At 33.7% G+C, this 19,468-nt stretch overlaps 1 protein-coding gene across 1 annotated transcript; it reads left to right on the top strand.

The window, feature by feature from the left end:
• The first annotated feature begins 9,640 nt into the window (after window positions 1-9,640).
• LOC134280301 (uncharacterized) lies at window positions 9,641-17,980 on the top strand. Its single transcript, XM_062762712.1, has 3 exons — window positions 9,641-9,769; window positions 15,020-15,120; window positions 16,457-17,980. Exon 3 carries the CDS (start codon window positions 16,561-16,563, stop codon window positions 17,893-17,895), a length of 1,335 nt encoding a protein of 444 aa, XP_062618696.1. The 5' UTR covers window positions 9,641-9,769; window positions 15,020-15,120; window positions 16,457-16,560; the 3' UTR covers window positions 17,896-17,980.
• The last annotated feature ends 1,488 nt before the right edge of the window (window positions 17,981-19,468 follow it).

The raw sequence follows: 19,468 nt of genomic DNA, 5'->3' as shown, positions 1-19,468 counted from the left end.
TAGGGCCATCGAACAGTGAGATATGATTTTCGTTCGAGCACGTATTGTAATACTGGGCCTCGCAACTGGTTTATATCGCCTCACTCTACACGTGGGATTCGAATCCGCGATGTAAGGATTAGCTCCTTACTCCGAGAGCAACGCTCTTACAACTGCACCAAGCGAGCGACCAGTGTATTTTGTAAAAGTCCCATCAAATTCACAAAGGCACACAGGCAAATATACCTTACATTGTTTATGTGGACGTTGCAACCATACGGAAAGGTCGCGCCTAATTTTCTGTTCCAAATATCTCGTTTTCTGTGAAATGAGTACTTAAAGTACAACTTTTACGTGGATGCGTCGTAATTGTACTTTCAACAGAATATATGTTTGAATCGATACGGAGAGTTTATTTAAATAGGTTAAGTTGTTTCATTCGTATCGTTCACTTATAAAAAATATTTAATCAAAACAATAATTTTCCAGTCCATTTTAATTTTCAAATATACATCTAGGACTCTAGGTATATGCAAAATGTTTTGTAATTCCAGCATTACTAAAGATTCGAGGAGATAATGCATTGCATTACCATTTATGTAATGTAGAATTTTTGACATTACACTTTACTAGCATTACTTTGACTACCATGCAGTAATGCATTCCAATACATTACCATTACATTAAGCATTACCCAAAGCCATATGCTTTGGTTCCAGCAAACTGGCTAGTAACAATATCCTCTTTTTAATATAAGTACATTATTATCAGAACAGTATTTTTGGAGGAACTTAAAAAAAATCCCTATAAAACCTACATATACACCGCTATTCACAGTTCACTTTCTAGTAGATAGTGACCAAATACTTACAAAATCACATTTTAGTGTTTAAATATATTTTTAAGCACATTCAAGTCAACCAATATGAGTTTGATCTACCCTATCTAGAATAGATGCATAATTTTCATAAACTTCCTAACAAAAGATACATTGCCGGGTCCAGCAAATGCTCTCCTATCGATCAGTCCGCGATTTTAATTATTTTCATGTTTAAGGCCTCGGTTGTCCGTGGCAATCTTACTCCCTTATTTTCACAGTATCTACTGTTTCCTAAAAGTTAATTGCATATATGTGTAAGTTTCTTTTTATTTTATGATGAAATTCAAGCAATATATTTTTTTCTTTTGTTGTTGGTACGGGAAATGATATTGCAACTGTAGCAAAAAAAAATGTATTACCCGCGTGAGTGGCCATGGGTGATGTATTTTTTTCTACAATGGCTGCAACATTAATTCCCGTAGTAACAAACAAAGAGTACGGAAGCCCATTAGTGCCAAACTGTATATATAAAGGAAAAGCAATATATAAAAGCAAACCTCGATATATAAAGGAAATGCGATATATATAAACAAAACCTCGATATATATAAAGGAAATGCGATATATATAAACACAACTGGGATATATATAAAGGAAATGCGATATATATAAACAAAACCTCGATATATATATAAAGAGAAATGCGATATATATATAAAGAGAAATGCAAAATATATAAAGAGAAATGCGATATATAAAGAGAAAATTTTCCACTCCGTGACCTGTAGCGCTCGACTGTCCATCAAGATTATATACAGATTAGCTCCTGGCAGGGGGGGGGGGGCGGGTCAGTTATACAGTACTCATTTATAACTCTCCCAGAATCGGCAAAATGTTGCTATGAAATAGTGTTCATTTGTTTGTACATGCATATATCAATGAACTGTAGTTGTTACATTACTTAAACTAATGCAATTAATTGAGAAGAAGTGTATTTACAGTGGCGGATCCAGGAATTTCGTAACGGGGGGGGGGGGAGCAGTACAAGGCCCAGGAAATCTGCATGGTGGCTGTGCGGAATTTATGATAATGGACCTATAAATTATATATACAAATATTTGAAACTGGGGGGGGGGGGTGCACGCCCGGCGGTCCTGGATCCGCCTTTGATTTAATTATTAGTATATATATTAATGAAATAAGTATAATATTTATTATGCATTGGCTTTACATATATATATGATCAAATTCGTTTTTACAACCTAGAGCTATTTTGTCTACTGTTTTACAAAAACTTAGGAGTACTACCTTTTGTTTCACGACCAAGAATTTATGAAAATAATGTTTAACAGAAAGTCTCTTTTTTGATGCCCTAATTCAAATTTATTTAAATTCATTTTAAAAATAATTAACTAGTATGCCCATTGATTGTTAAAAAATAATCAATATCGTTCGGAATGGGAGAAAGGGGAAGGATGAAGGTACCCACTTCATTTGAATGTGAGGGAAGAAAGTGACAAGTAAAATTATACTGTAATAATTTTAGGGTCTTTAATGGTGTGGAAAAAATATCAAGCATTTGGGAATTAATTAAAAGAAACGAATTAGTGCATGCACACTCACATAATTAAACTGCGGATTTTTGTCCCACGTCGTAAATTAGATCGATTTGAAATCCTCCATACATCATGTAAAAAACATAGTAAAACGTTAAAAAAACGTATAAAGCATGATAAAACACACTTGTATGTTTGCATCGAATTATAGTTCGATTGAAAAGACCCCCAGCATTAATATACATTTTAAGCAGAAAAGTCTCTGAAGTCTTTGATATGTAAATCAATTCAATTTAATTCATTCACACACTGTAAATGGTACACAAGGTACAGAAACATAAAGAAACATATATACATGTATACATGTACATATAATACAGTGGAGCAGACACAGATAACACTATTAATTTTAGATATAAATGTACATAATTTTTTCAAAGAATCAGCATAATTTTGGCACATGAAGAAGAACAGCAGTTTTTTTAGCTTTAGTTTTAATCATTATAATTATCAAGATACACAAATAAAGAAAACAACACACTGAATACCATCCTGAAACAGCCACACCAACTGCTCGCAATCAAAACATTAGATCGGGAGCTGCTTATCGTATGTTGGCGAAGTCTCTGTTGTTATGAAGGTCACTAAACATGTTAAAGGTCAAGCGGTGGAAATTTTTCTCTTTATATATATCGAAGTTTTGTTTATATATTTTGCATTTCTCTTTATATATATATCGCATTTCTCTTTATATATATATCGAGGTTTTGTTTATATATATATCGCATTTCCTTTATATATATCGAAGTTTTGTTTATATATATTGCATTTCCTTTATATATATATCGAGGTTTTGTTTATATATATCGCATTTCCTTTATATATCGAGGTTTGCTTTTATATATTGCTTTTCCTTTATATATACAGGTTGGCACTAATGGGCTTCCGTAAAAGAGAGCCTTTTTTTGTTGTGTTAAATAATATCTTTACAAATAATTAAAGGTAAGGATAAGTATATTATACATTGGATTATTGATATTTACGCCATGATGTTACATTGATGGAAGATCTACTGCTCATGAAGTCTGTAGAGTTGAAATGCTTAAGCGTGTTTACTGACTAATATTGGTTTTATCTATTTATTTTTTTAAAGGAAATAATATTTAGCGGATAAAACATTGGAGACAGCAAGCTGTAATCAAGCTTAAACGTCCACTGAAACGATAGAAATCGGGAGCAGAGCAAAGGCGGACCTCAAAAATATCAGAGGCGGGATCAGGAACCAAGGAAGAATGAGCATCCCCTGTCGACCGGTCACATGCATCGTGTGCTCCTTGTCATTATCGTATAACATAATTCGAAATAAGCTTCATTCCTTATACTAGTAATTTAATTTCAATATAGACAATGAGATAATTTTTCCATTTTTTTTTCCTTCGAAAAAAGGCTTCAAATATCGCATATTTTAAAAGTTAACGTTAAGCGGAGTAATACGTTTTTGACGTAACTCATTGTGACTTAGGCAAGTTATGTTATACAAAATGGATAAAACCGTTTAACCAATCAAATGACGTGTTACAACTAAAATTAAATTATTTCCCGATAAGATCATTGTGTCGACAATAAAACTTGCAAAATTTTGATATTAAAGAATTTTGTTAGTATTGTCAGTAGCTTACCTCGATTTAGAAAATGCGTAGATCATATTCTTATGCAAATTGCGTATCGAATCAACTTGTTTTTTAACATATCAGCTGGGAGACATAACCCCGTGTGCTGCTCATAAGGATTTATTCTTATGTAAGAAGTAGAAGTAGACGATGAGAGTATCAAAGTTTCTTCGAGTGTTGGAGTTTCATATTTCTTCAACTCATTGCCCTCAGGAGCAGGGAGGGGGCATAAACAGGCGAATCTCCTCCTCAATTACAACAGGGCCTTCATTAGTCAAATAAATATGCCAGCATTCTCAGTTTAATTGAACTCATTTTTGTTCAATTGTCAATCAAAGTTGGAGCGATAAATAGAGATCAAAATGTTGCTTGCAAAGATATTGAAAAATAAAGATTTAAATTCAGTCTCATTTTTCCTACCGTCCCAGTTTAATAAATAAGGAAAAAAGCTTCGGTTCATCTACGTATGTTGCTCTAAGCCATGAAACTAGATTTGCATTAGTTTTGTTTACCTTTGAATTCAAAGAACAGGTAAAAAATAAACATATTATTGATTCTTGAATCATTTGAGATTTCTAAACTAGGAAAAGCATAAATATTTGCTTGATATTTGCTTCGAACAAAGATTTGCGAAGCTTCGAAGTTAAAAATTGCAATTCATTCGTTTATAATATTTAACCTCATATACAATAATAGTTAATGTCCTTATGTTCTTCATTTATTGTATACTGCCTTTTATTTAAGGAATGTTTTTAAGTTTTGTGTGAGTTATTGGTGTGTGAATCACACAGAATTGTCACGTAGGCATATTTCATGAATAGCGCTAGCGCTTCATGAAAAATATGCCTATGTGCAAGTCTGTGATTCACACACCAATAATTCACATTTAACCTAAAAACATTCCTTATATTTACATTTTACATGTTAGTGAGCATCTAAATTATATTCAATATTTGAATTTCTCGCTGCCCTATATGATTGCATTTTACTAACGTCGCTGCAGACTCAATATATGTGACATCGCGTTAACGCAAGTTTCTCTATGTATATTTCTACGCGTGAGTATACACGAAAATGGTTTTCAAATCAATTTCACAGTTCGCTTGGTAGAAAAATACAGCGAACGTAAATATTGGTTTTTGGTTCCATTTTCCTACGTTGATAATCTAGGTTGATAATACACCTGGAACAAGCGAAATCACTCTGTCTTCATATACATGTTCTTTAAATCGAGTAGTGGCCCGTTCTTTAGATTAGAAAGACCTTATACTCAGCTAATTTTTTTTTCCAAATCCAAATAACAATAACTTTTCCTACGTTGATAATCTAGGTTGATAATACATCTGGAACAAGCGAAATCACTCTGTATTCATACACATGTTCTTTAAATCGGGTAGTGACCCGTTGCTTTAGATTCGAATGACCTTATACTCATCTAATTTTTTTCCAAATCCAAATAACAATTAACTTTTTATTAATAGGGTTAGACTGTTAAAAAAAACTTTGTAATTTGTATCTATATTAAGAGATACACTGTATATGTATTGAAGCTTTAAGCAAATCTTTTAATTTTGAGGGGTATGTATTAGAGTTATGTATAAAAAATAAACTTCTAAAATCTCTTGCAACAATGCATTGTCTACTAGTAAATACTTTGCAATGACTAATAAAAAAATGCATGTTATTTTTGGGGGGCGGGGGGGGGGGACTCTTGTCAAACCAAACAAGAAGGGGGTGGGGGGAAGGGGGGGACTCTTGTCAAATCAAACAAAAAAAGATAGATTCGGTAATTTTTTTCCTTGAAACAATGATAATTGCATTATAAATGTTGTAGTTAAATATTTTTTTTTATTTATTGCATCATCAAAATACATGTATCGTAATACATGCACCGGTATAGCAATAAGATATAACGAATAGAATTCACGCTCAAATGTCCATACAAATAATACAAATCAGGAGCAGATCAAACACAGACCTCAGAGGTTGGACAAAGTTCCAACGAGAAATAAGTATTCTCTGCCGACCGGTCACACCTACTGCATGCACCTTGTCAAGATCGGTAAAACCGGGAAATCTAAAGAGAATACAGTGTTTAATTAATGTCCCAACAATGTTATAATCAAAAGCGTTCATCAGCATTTGACTTAATGTTGGATTGTATTTGCTGATAAGGTCATTGTATCGACAATAGAACTTGCGAAATGACGACTTTTAATATTTTATAAGCTGTTAATTAATATTCTTGTTTCATCCACTTTTTTGTCAATAACTTGCCTCGTTTTAGAAAAAGAAAGGACGTAGAGCATATGATCGTGTGTATCAAATCAACTTGGAATTCAAACAAAACGTTGGAAGACCTGTCTCAAAAGCCACAAATGTAAAATATTAATTTGTCAATCAGAAACTCAAGCACGATTATAATATCAACTTCAGGGTACATGCGTGTATAGTCAAAATGTTTTTAACCAAATGATTTTGCAAAATACAAGGTAAGTAATTTTATGGGTTCCATTTTCATTGAAAAAAAAAATCAAGCTGTCAATGGTGTCACAAAAACCTGCTGAATTTTATTTTTCATGGGGAAGGATTGTATATAACAGAGTTAATGTGATTGATTTTGGTAGAAATTTAGCGATTTCAAATTTTTCAAAGTTCCTTGACATTCTTAAGTATCCACATTTAATACATCTAAATTTCTAAATATACGCGTGGAATTAATTATCGCGTTATTTCGCAAGAAGCACCACACGCGAATTAAAATTACTCGCCTTTATTTTTTTGGTGCTGAAATCTATGTAAAATCTCTTGATAAACAGTCCATTCGCGAGTTATTATTTTCGTGATTTACCGCTGAAGAGCACATTCGCGGTAATAAGTACTCGCGAAAAATAAGGAATCTACAGTATGCACATATTCTCGCATATATTGTTTTACAGACCCGAATGTTCTCCTTCACTGCTGTTAATACTGCATGTGCATGAATTTGCGCTTTAAACTTCCTCGCCGTATACTAATATTTTATTCGTGTATGATTGTCTTAGCGGTATTCCTGAATTCACACATCCACTCCAAAGCCGCTAAAATATATGAAGCCCGCCTTTTTAAGTACACATATTATACGGTTTTAAGGGAGGAGTAAAGAAAGAGGTTTGATCGAACATTTACTGGAACTTGCTATGTGTCTTTCTAAGTATTTTTATGACGTTTGGGAATCCATTCCTGGTATGGTAATTAGAACTCATTTTGATTGTTGGAAATATTTCAATATTTTTAAATATATATTTCAAAAATAATATATAAAAATGACATGTATAACGTATGTATGTAAACTGCAATAAAATTATAATATGGAAATGTGAATTATTTTTCAACATCTTGCATAAATGGTGTCAGTTACAAGTGTTTATGAATAAATTTCCCATATGAAAATCTAATTTTCTAGAACTATGGCTTTGAGTAAATCAGATGAGGATACTTAAAAATTCCAAGGAACTTTCGGAAATTACAAGATTTCACCAAAATCAACAGCTTAAAAACTTACGACTTTTCAACTTTATACACAATTCCCCACGATACATTAAATTCCAGGCGTTTTGATATCATCGACAACTGTTGTTTTTTTTTTCATTCAAAATGGAACTCGTAAATTTACTTGCCTTGTTATTGGTCATTTGCAAATTTATTTTGATAAAAAACATTCTGATCGTACACAAGTACTCTGAAGTTTACATCAAAAAGATACTTAGGTTTCTGATTGACAATTTTATGTGGTTTCTGGAGACCAAGTCCTCAAACAATCTATTGGAATTCCCATGTACAAATTGCGCCCCGTTATTAGCAGACCCATTTCTTTATTCATATGAAGCAGAATTTGTCCAAAATTTTGTACCTAAAAAGAAGAAAACACTTGTTGTGGCCTTTAATTCGCATTTAGATATATCGACGACGTGTTGTTAATTTACAATGATTATTTCCATTCTTATGTCGATAAGATATATCCCGATGAGCTTGAGATAAAAGATACCACAGAGTCTGACATATTTGTTTTATATTTGGATATTTCATTTGAAAGAGACGTTGATGGTAATCTAACAATCAAGCTCTATGATGACTTTAACTTTTCAATCGTTAACTTCCCATTGTTATGCAGCAATATACCTTCATCACCTGCATACGGATTTTATATCTCAGTTGATTCGATACACAAGAGCATGCTCTACGTATAAACAATTTCTAAAACGAGGTAAATTATTGCAATGCAACTTGATGAAACAAGAATATCAGCATTTTCTTTTAATGTCATCATTTCGTAAGTTCTATGGTCGATACAATGACCTTGACTGGCGTTTTACATACTACGTAATTGTTAGTCCATTCTGAACACACTGAATTGAAGACGGATTTTTCCGTTATTTCCCGATAATGACAAGGAGAAGACGTCGGGTTAGACCGGTCGGCAGGTGATGTTCACTTCTCCGTGGCACCCGATCCCACCTCTGTTGTTTTGAAGGCCCGTGCTTGCTCTGCTCCTATTTTGTATTATTTTATGGACTTAAGAGCTTGAATATTGTTCGTTATCTCCTTATATTTCATTGCAGAAAGAACATGCAGACCTCGTATGTTGTCATACGTTGCAAGCTTGGGGATAGATATATGCCACCATAAATGCCAGAAACCATGCAGTTTCACTCAAGCTTATTATTATCTTACATAGACATAATCATCATGCATGCTGTCATACTTTTCTCCCACTTTAAAATACGCGTAATTTTCTTGCTTTTACGGGAAATAAATCTAAATTTTGTAGAGAATGATATTTTATCACAAGGTTGATATCATATAACGGCATTCATAATATAAATTTAAATAGATCCGTTTGTGTGAAACACATTAGTTATGCAAAGGATAATAAATAATGCTTATTTTAACCCCGTACTCAACCCCCTTCCCCGCCCCCATCCAACCCCATTTCCGCCAGCCTTCTCCAAAACAGTTTCGCTACATACATAGTTATTTGTATAAATTAAAACTAATCATTTGAGTCTGTTCCTTTGGTGGTCTATTTGTATATGATATGGGGCCCGTGGTTTTGGTTTTCAAACCTTCTTTCAATAAAACTGTGCGTAAATTGCAGGAAATATCTCCGTCTATTTGTCTGGAGTTTATACCTCCCCTGATGATACCTAGATGGAATGATTTTCCTATATGTCACTTTTATAACATTTTGATAATAAATGACTGCAATATACGTATAAAGGCTAACAAGCAATCCGTAAAGCATATATATACAGTACACATACTATAGTGTGTAAATTTCATTAAACACAGCAACAAGGCTTTTTTCCAACACGTTGAAGTGTATGGCTTCCATGTGCAAATCCCTGGTAGCAGTTTTTTAATATATATAAACCTTGGATCGGGTCTTCGGCAATAGTGCTAAGGTCACTGAATTTAAAGTGTTTGGTTTACATTAAGAACAAATACAATCGGCGGAGGAGACCGTCCCTTGCATGTTAATCAGATATAAGACCGAGATGGCATCAGACACTTTATATTAAATCAGTATAAAATTGTCTGCACAATTATTATCTTTTTATAAGTGTTAGCGGGTCACTAAAGTTCTTTACGTCTTGTTTGTTTTGATTTAAAACACAATATTTTGACAGGAAATAGCTGGCAATATCTAGGTGTTAAAACCGACGGTTTTAGTCATGAATTGGACACGAAGACATATTGCATTCAGTAAGTATTGTAAACATGTAGCTTTTTCTCTTCCGAGGTCATTTTCAAGTAAACCTTGTAATTAGTGTTTTAGCAAACTAATTTTTATTTTAAAATTCCTCTTTCATTTCTCAATTTGATTGATTCTTTTCACCAAGAGAAATATTTTAATTTTGTACGGTTTTTAGCGGTTTTTAGAAAATATTTGAACAAAAATTTAAGTCAGTCTGAAAAGAGTGCAAAGCTGTGTAAACAAACGGCACTGTGAAATGTTTTGACTACTTGTAAGTTCTTTTTAAAGTCCCTCGATAGATGAATTGTTAGATACTTGATAAATTATTTGTATTGTAATTTTTTAAATTCATTTTTACCTGATCATTTCACGTACCTTTCTGGACTTAGATCAGAAATAATGGCAATTCAAACACCATTATCTGTCCTAGAAAGATTAACTACACAAGTGGTCTCAATTCATGATAATTGTCCTTATGTAATGTTATATAGATTTCATTCTTTCAGAAGCCGAATTCGCTAAGGAAATTAATACATTAATACAGATTTGTATTGTTAGGTTTCATGTAACCCTTTAGTCCTTTTATATCATAATTGCTTATCAGTGACAGTTGGGGATATAGAGATTTGTCTTTCTACTAGTTTGTCCATAATTTATTGAGATTAACTCAGATAGGACACAATGAAATCATTCACATAAATTCACATTCAGTTATATTTTGTATTAATTTCTTGTTGGCTTTACTGTGCCAGTCTTTCTTTGTGCACCATGCAAAAACAAATTAAAGTGTCTTTTTTTCCATGAGAGTGAAGGATATAAAGAGTCTGTCCGTCCGTCTGTCTTTCATTTTGTTTATTTGAAACACTTTCGTTTTCGGGCGATATCTAAAAAGTCTTTGAGGTTTTTCAATGGAATTTTATATCACATTTCCAAATGACCTAATTTTGAGGTCAAAAGAGACGAATATAAATTAACTCGGTAATACATTTTGTCTATAACACTTTCATTTTCAGGTGATATTTTTTTTCCAAAAAGTCATTGAACTCCCTGTGGTTCAAAGATGACCTCAATTAAGTTAAAATGAAAAGATCAAAGATCAAGTCCATAAGATTACTAGACACATTCCATATAATAGTTTACATTGATTTATAGTACAGAAATATAGAATTTTGCACATTGTAAGTCATTAGTTTCATAAGATAAGATTCACTAAGATTTTAAAAGTAGTGAAGGAGAAACTTCAAGAGTACTATGCAACAATATATTTAAGAAGTTGTGTAAATCAGATGTGGATACTTAAAAATTCCAAGGAACTTTTGGACAATTTGAAATCAAGAGAATTTACCAACATTAATAGCTTAAAATCTTACGACTTTTCAACTTTATACACAACCATTCCCCATGTTAAATTAAAGTTTAGACTTTTTGATATCATTGACAACTGCTTTTTCAGTAAAAATAGAACTCGTAAATTCTCTTACCTAGTAATTGGTCATTTGAAAAATTATTATGTTAAAACACACTCTGGTTGCACATACAAGTACTCTGAAGTTGACATCAAAAAGATTCTGAGTTTCTGATTGAAAATATCTATGCTGTTTTTGGAGACCAGGTCTTCCATTAATCTACTGGAATTCCCATGGGTACCAATGACGCTCCATTATTAAGAGACCTATCTTTGTCTTCATATGAAGCAGAATTTGTGCAAAATCTTCTGCGTGTAAAGAAGAAAACATTTGCCGTGGCCTTCAATTCGACATTTAGATATCGACGACGTATTGTCAATTAACCATGATAATTTCCATTCTTATGTCGTTACTATACATCCTGGTGAGCCTGAGATAAAAGATACTACTGCAGAGTCTGACACATTTGTTTCATATTTGGATATTTAACTTGAAAAACATTAATGGTGATCTAACAACCAAACTCTATGATAAACGTGATGACTTGAACTTCTCTGTCGTCAACTTCCCTTACTTGTGCAACAATATACATGTACCTTCATCGCCTATACATACGGATTTAATATATATCTTAGTTGATTCGATACATAAGAGCATGCTCTACGTATGAACAATTTCTAGAACGAGGTGAATTATTGACAAGCAAGCTGATGAAACAAGGATGTCAGCAGTTTCGTTTAAAGTCACCATTTCGTAAGTTCTTTGGTCGATACAATGACCTTGTCAGCTAATACAATTTATCTTTGAGTCAAATGCTGACTGACGTTTTTCAATCGATTTGTTAGTCTATTATTTATACACTGAATTGACGACGGATTTTTTCATTATTTTCCGATACTAACAAGGGGCACAGGGCTGGTGTGACCGGTCGGCTGGGGATGCTAACTCCTCCATGACACCTGATCCCACCTCTGGTGTTTTGGAGGTCGGAGTTTCCTCTGCTTCTATTTTGAACTGTTTTATGGACTTTTGATCTTGAATACTGTTCGTAATCTCCATGTGTTTCATTTCATCAAAATCCATTGGATTCCTGTCTATTGTCCCAGGTAAAAAAAAATTGGAGAGGAAGGAAGCTATACCGAAGTCAATAACACAACACGACAATTGATAAAACAGACTTGTATCCGAGAGAAAAAGGTTGAAAACGACCTGTCTATATAAACATGGAAAGCAAATTCTAAATGAACAATAGAAAATGTTTTTCTTTATCTGGGAAATAATAAGAATATACGATTTAACTGAAAAGTTCATCAACTAAATCAATTGAAACCTGAAAAGTTTTTTTAAAGAAAAGAAAAGAAGTCATTATATTTATTGAAATTATTGATACCTTATCTTATTATAGTTGAAAACATTTTATCTTTGTTTTCATGGCCTTTTATATGCCTTTTTGACAAAAAATTTTCTTAAAAATAATAGATTATATAAAAATTACAGATAATGTGTATGGGATCAAGGGAACAAGAAAAATGATCGAGAGCAAGATTTTGCAGAAAGTTCAACTGTTTCATTTCTATGTCTTTTTTCACAATGATATTTTTTTTAATTCCTGGCAGAATCTGACTAGCAATGTAAAACATATAGTTTTTTAATGAAATTTTAATCAGTATCAATTAAAATAACAATTGATTATTATACGGTTAATGAAACTAACACAAAAAAGTATTTACAATCGAATTGTAGATCTCCGAAAAAAAGAGAAATTTTGTGGAGGTGTGGGAGTACATGTACGATAAAGCTATAATATTGACATGATAATTTGAGGCCTGTCAAATATATATTCTTCTAAATGACTGCAGCTAACAAGTCATAGGACACATCTATCCTACACCTGTTTGGGATTAGATATGTCCACACATATCAACAGTTCACTTCAAATAACTGCAATTCTAGACAGGAATATGACAAAAGGGTGCAATTCATTTGCTTGTAAATCGATATTTTATTTCAGTATACTTAGTCTTTCATCGATTAATGGTATAGAGAATTAGACCCAGTAATCAGGGTTTGTTTGCACTAAATGAGAATGAATGTGTTTAAAAATGATAAACTGGGTGGGGGATTAAAGATTTAGGCTGAGGTTTTTATCGCCAACTTTCTCTATTGGTCACCTTTATTTTAAAGACCGAAAAGAACGCCGACAAATATTAAGGTCAGTGTTATAGATGAATTATATTTAATTGGATTTTAAAAAGTTGTGTTTTAACTCTCTCTCTCTCTCTCTCTCTCTCTCTCTCTCTCTCTCTCTCTCTCTCTCTCTCTCATGTAATATTGAAATCAATTTTTTTAATGCTAGAAAACTACAGTTGTTCCTTTTTTTAATGAATTCACCATTTTATTGCTTAATTGTTTCAGTCTCATTCTTTCAATACACGACCCCAGGGTCTGCATGGAATGTTGAATAAGTAATGTGCTGTTCTTTCTTTTGATATATAAATATATACATTATTTATCCCTAAATGGATTGACAGCTCTCGTGATCCCCGACTTCCTCTTCCCAATGTCCAATTTAACGAATGTGATTCCGACAGATCCAATGAATAATATATAACTGGCGGAAAACTCAGTTAATTAAAGTACACGTGTATACTTATATATCATCTGAATTTTTACGGTTGGTAAAAACGCTAATCGTCACAAACAAGGTAGGTTGGGTTCGAATTTCTTCCTTTAGTCTTATGTATAAAAAATGGTAACTATATCAGTATTTTTTAGGATATTTAATTTTTTTTTTTTTAAATTCTCCGATATTTTTACCTGAATTTTCTTTCAGTTACTTTTCTTTCATATAAAGTTCAGTGGTATTGAAGACTTTTATCGATAAACATTAAAAATATATATTCGAAAAGAGATTTAAATTACACTAGAGTAGCATATATATATATTTGCTTGGGGTCGAGGAATTGTTTTTAAATTGACGATAAGTACGTGAAGACATTTTATAAAAACAAAACATCAGCATTAAGAAAAGATTAATCGTAATTTAAAGTAGTGAGTATACTACTTTATGTCCATTTCTAGGCTTATGATACACAAGGAAAAAATGGATTTTAGATAAACAATAAAAGAATATTTAAAAGTTTCTTGACATTCCGTATCGTTATATTGATACAGTGTGTCTTGGAAAAAATTCTGATAAAAGGATATCGCCTGTTTTTAAAAGGGCATCAGAAAACAGATTTCCAATAATTTTTCCTCTGTTTGAAGTTAATTTTACAAGTAATCATAATGTTTTGATTCGATGTGTTAATAAAATCGAGAAACATTCAAGATTTTAGAGATTATTTTTAGACACTTCAAGATTGCTTTACATCGAAAAAAAAAAATCGTTACATTTTGCTTCTGTAAAGAAAAATCATTGCCGGTGTACAGTTTTAACATTTATATTAATATTCTATTTCAGTGGAGGGACAAGAAAATGCCTCCACTCGAGTTTGTTATACATCTTTGGCTTTACATGTTTATCCTTTGAAGAGTATGAATAGAAATAATATTGACGATCCAACACAATTTATTTTACCAATTTTAAATTTCGATTCACGTTTTTGTTGGGGGTATTTGATAGCCTTAATGTTGGCTCTGTAGCGGCTACACAATACCAGCAATCGTAAACAAGCAATATACCTCGCCAGAATTGATCTTCTTCAATACATTAATGTATTGAATCGTATTGGAAAAGTATGTCAAATACAAGCTATTTAGAAGAGTGTGGTATTTTTAGACCCCCTTCTCAGGATTATAAAATTAATCTTAAAAAGATTAACGTTGTAAAATGAATTATTTCTCTTCCAGTAACAATTATGAGCAGATAGTTACTTTCTTTTGAACTGGAATAACAGATTCCTGAAGGAAACAGAAAGATGCAATATATTACCAAGGAATTAACATAACAGGTAAGTTTTAATATATATGTATCATATGCCTCCTTGGGAAAATATATTAAAATTTTGGTATAATTATATGATTAAAACACAATAAAAAAAACTTATTTTTACAAACAGTACAAACCTACTTTTCTGGCTTTTTTTTTTTGGGGGGGGGGGGTCATTTTCCTGAGTCATCGGTGTGCTGAAATTTGATTGTAGTGTGAGCAGGACGGAAGGAGGTGAGGGGGGCAATAATTGCACTGAATTATTGAATTTTGGATGTGTGAGTGTTTGTTTGAAGTGAGGGGGGTTATAAGGAGGGTGGGTTTTTTTTTGGGGGGGGGGGGGGTAATCATTCTCCTTAGTTCTTCGGTGTTTAAATGTGGTGCGAGTGGGACGGGAGGGGGAGCAATTATTGCAATTAATTAATAGTTTTGAATTTTGTTTATGTTTGTGTTTGGGGGGATGTCAAAGGGGGGGGATTTCGCTATTTCGCTGAAATTATGAATGAGTTTATATGTGCCTTGGAGTGGGTGTTCTTTGTTGTTGTATTTCCTGTTAACTTGACACGGAAAAGATCTGATGAAGATGTGTTTAGGAAGTTTAGGCACCTTACGAAGATTGACCAAGTATAGTATGCAGGGCCTGATATATTGATCAATAGCCACTGCACTGCCTCGATCAATCTCTCACAGCGCCTGCTTAAACTATTATCCTCGACTCTGTAAAGGTTTACCGATGAAATTCAGTTAAAGCGCTTACATTAGTAAACACTTGTACCAAATACTGTATCGATCTGTAGAAATTGTTGAATAAGTTTAATACTTTAAAATCGGACCATCCCTGTAGATATTGCAATAAAAGTGGACAACTTTTAAATTTTAGGCTCAATTCTATGAAAACAATTGCGAGGTTGGAGTATAATGGCGGGAAAAGATAATTTTATTGATATCTTTAAAAGCAAACAAATTCAAAATACTTTATTTGTCATCTTTTGAAAGAATTGTTATGATTTCCGTTTAATTCACAAATGTTAATGCCAGCCTTATTTTTATCTTTATGTTAAGTTCAAAGAGATATCGTCATTTTAGTTATGTATCAGTTTGGTTAATACGTCAATTGACATTTTATTCAATACACTAAATGTTACTTTTTAATTCTAATAAACCCATTAATTGCTGTAATTACCGTATTGTAATATTCTCCTTCCTCCAGCTAGGGTACAATCTTATCTTTTAGCATTTGTAACAAAATTCCAATTGCTATTGTCATTGCTATTGAAATATCAGTATTGATTAACTAAAGCATTAAATGTAAAACACATGTCAAAGAGCAATGAATTCCTCTATTTTTCTTGTTTCAGTGTTGGTTATCTCGGATCGGCGCTTCCGTTTAAATATCGCTGATATCCATCTTTGGTATAGGTCATGTTGTCTTTGTGCAACACTGTAGCGTATTGGATTGACAATGGAAGGTGTTAACACGAGCAGATTGCCTCCGATTGTGCGGTTCCAGGTCGGCGGCTTTGCCACAGAGAGGGAACCACCGGAGCGCAGCTGGGCTAGGATCCGGACATGCCTGATCGACAATCCTCGAGACTCGGGCCAAAATAAGAGGCAGGAGGTCTGGTCGTACCACAAAAAGAACAGAGGTGTTTTAAGGTCGTTAGTGAAAAGTTTACCAAATATTCCGTTCCGAATAGGGAAGAATAAGAAAAGACGAAGCCAGTCGGATCAAGATTTGGCTTCGAAGAATGAGAAAAGTGAGTCATTTCTTCCAAAGATTTCCCCGTGTGGAATTGAATCGCCGACGAGAAATGGAAAAATACGACCCTTAGGAACGGTGAATAGAAATGACGATATCATTCCTGTAGGGAAACAGAAGAGTCAGAAGAATTTAGAAAATAGTGCAATACGATATACTTCAGTAGACAACATTAATAGTATTAGTCCTGATGAGGTGAAAGAACGCAGAAGAACGGACGACCAAGAAAAGTCAGAGAAAAGTTCCAGTAAAGTAAAAATTGAATCTCGTTTGCCTAGATTGCCAGTGATAAAACAACCTCTTTGCAAATCTAGGGTGGTGTCTTTCTCTACGAACGATTTAAACAATTCTCCAAAAATAACTGACAACAGAAGTGATTCGCCGTATTCAGATGCAAGTGAGACCTCAGAAAATTCCCGAAAAAGTTTTGAAAATGTGAATTACGGGCACTCTAGTCAGCATACTACTGAACCTATACCGCGTTCGCTACTGGATATTATCAACGGTAACCATTTATCCGACGCACGAATGATGGGTGAAAGGTCAAAAAAGGAGAGAAAAACCGGAACCGTAGAGACGGCAACTTTTCCGGGAGTAGATGTGGACAAAGAGTGGTTTGAGAAGGTACTGGGTGATAAGGAAATAATTGACATGTCTAATTACGACAACTTCGCCAGAACTCCTAGAACACGACCACTCGGAGAGTCTATGACGAAGGGACAAAATGTTCTCAGCAGCAGTAACTATCCAGAACGGAAACCACAGACTGTAACTTCCCGAAGTCCCCTCAGAGTGCAGTTTGATATTCCATCTGAGGAAAAGCCCCCTGTGAAACCGGCAAACACGGCGCCGGTGACGAAATTGGCGGGAGAACCGATTGCAGGGTTTCAGAGAACAACTAATTCACCCAGTTATTTCCCTTTGTTTAGTCGAGATGGATTACCAATGCGCAAAATTGGAGGTCCACCTAAAAACAAACAACAGTCGTCCAAATTAAAAATATCATTCCCCAATAGTGCTCCTGTTGAAGATAATTAAACATACTTTATACGAATTGTTGCTATTGAACTGTATATTGTACATTTGGTATTGTTGTCTCATAAATTCTATTATATCACTGAAATCCTGTCTGTTTGATCGAGTCTGAGAAAAAAAAACGTTATTTGCGTTAGCGTCGACCGAATCTCTGCGTTTTTCATAATTGAATACTCTTTTTGAGAGATATACTAGTAATTAATCGTCAAAGAAATAGATGCTAAAAACAAATTGGTGGAAAGTGATTTTTCCGTTATTTCCCGTTCGTGACAAGGAGCACACTGCGGGTGTGACCAGTCGGCAGGGGACTGAACCCACCTCTGATGTTTTGAAGACCCGTGTTTGCTTTGCTCCTATTTTGTGTTGTTTTTGTGGACTTTTGATCTTGACCGAGTACTGTTCTTTATCTCCATGGGTTTCATTTCTTTATCATGTTTGCATCTCTTCTTAGAGTCAACATCCAAGCAATTATTTCTATCCTATTAACATGCATTTTTTTTCTCTTAGTATAATAATAACACAATGATATCCAACTCCGAACTACAAGGAGTACCCCTCTCCCCAGAATCACTTTCAGAAAAAATGCGCTGAAAAACTGATCGTTTTTATTTTCTCCTACAATAATTATCAATAAAACCATACTTGACATGCTTGTCTTTATATGCTGAAAGGAAAAAGAAACGCAGGGTAAACTTTTGAGGTGAATTAAATATATTTATCTTTTTTTATTTTTTTTTTCCGTCTTCCTATCGAACCTTTAAAATCATCTTAAAGAAAATGTTACCAAAATCCCATTTGATTTTTTCTTATAATTCATGAGTTCTTGAAACTTATTTGACGATACCCCCCAAAAGTGAAAATCGAAAACTCTCAATTTTATCAATGTCTTCCCCGTGCATCTGCCACAATTTCTCCTGATTCTCCTTTGCATGGAATTCATCAAAGTGTTTTATCTTTCAAACCCTGGCAATACTGGGCATGGGTAACTACGCCGAAAAATAAGGCAGACGGCGCGCGTATGCGCCAATGAGAGGAACGCAACATAGAGTTTACCGACTCAAAAGCCCAAATTTCACAATAGGTTTCTTTCAGTTTTGGGGTGAATAAAATGATTATTATAGGAAGGTGGCGATTAAACAGGTGGCAGATCGAATAACCCGATCTTAACGTGACTCTGTTTCGCGTCAACGTCATCGTAACGGTTGGTTGGAAACCATTCTATGCCCTCTCTAACAATGCGCAACACGATCTATGGGGGGAAATTTACAAGAAGCTACTCAGTAACCCGTTGTTGCCTTTATCCTAACTTAGGCATTTCGAAAACCAGACCTCATGGAACTTCCGTAAATTGTACCAAATGTGCAAGAGATTTATATCGTCCGTAAATATTGAAAAACAATGTGTATACCTCAGGTGCATCAAATGGTACAGAAAGATTTGTTGACAAACTCGTCGTCATCAATTTGCACGTGTTTTGGGCTTTTTAACGTTTTCTCTAAGTGAGGTCATACATTTCACGGTTGAGTAATTCTAAACACTAATTTTGGTGCAAAGTAACTAACATTCAATCTCATCT

This window comes from Saccostrea cucullata, unplaced genomic scaffold (assembly GCF_032062105.1).
Source record: "Saccostrea cucullata isolate Sc308-1 unplaced genomic scaffold, CSIRO_AGI_Scuc_v1 ctg105, whole genome shotgun sequence".
NCBI classification, from domain to species: domain Eukaryota; kingdom Metazoa; phylum Mollusca; class Bivalvia; order Ostreida; family Ostreidae; genus Saccostrea; species Saccostrea cuccullata.
This window is presented reverse-complemented; position numbering and strand designations above follow the sequence as displayed.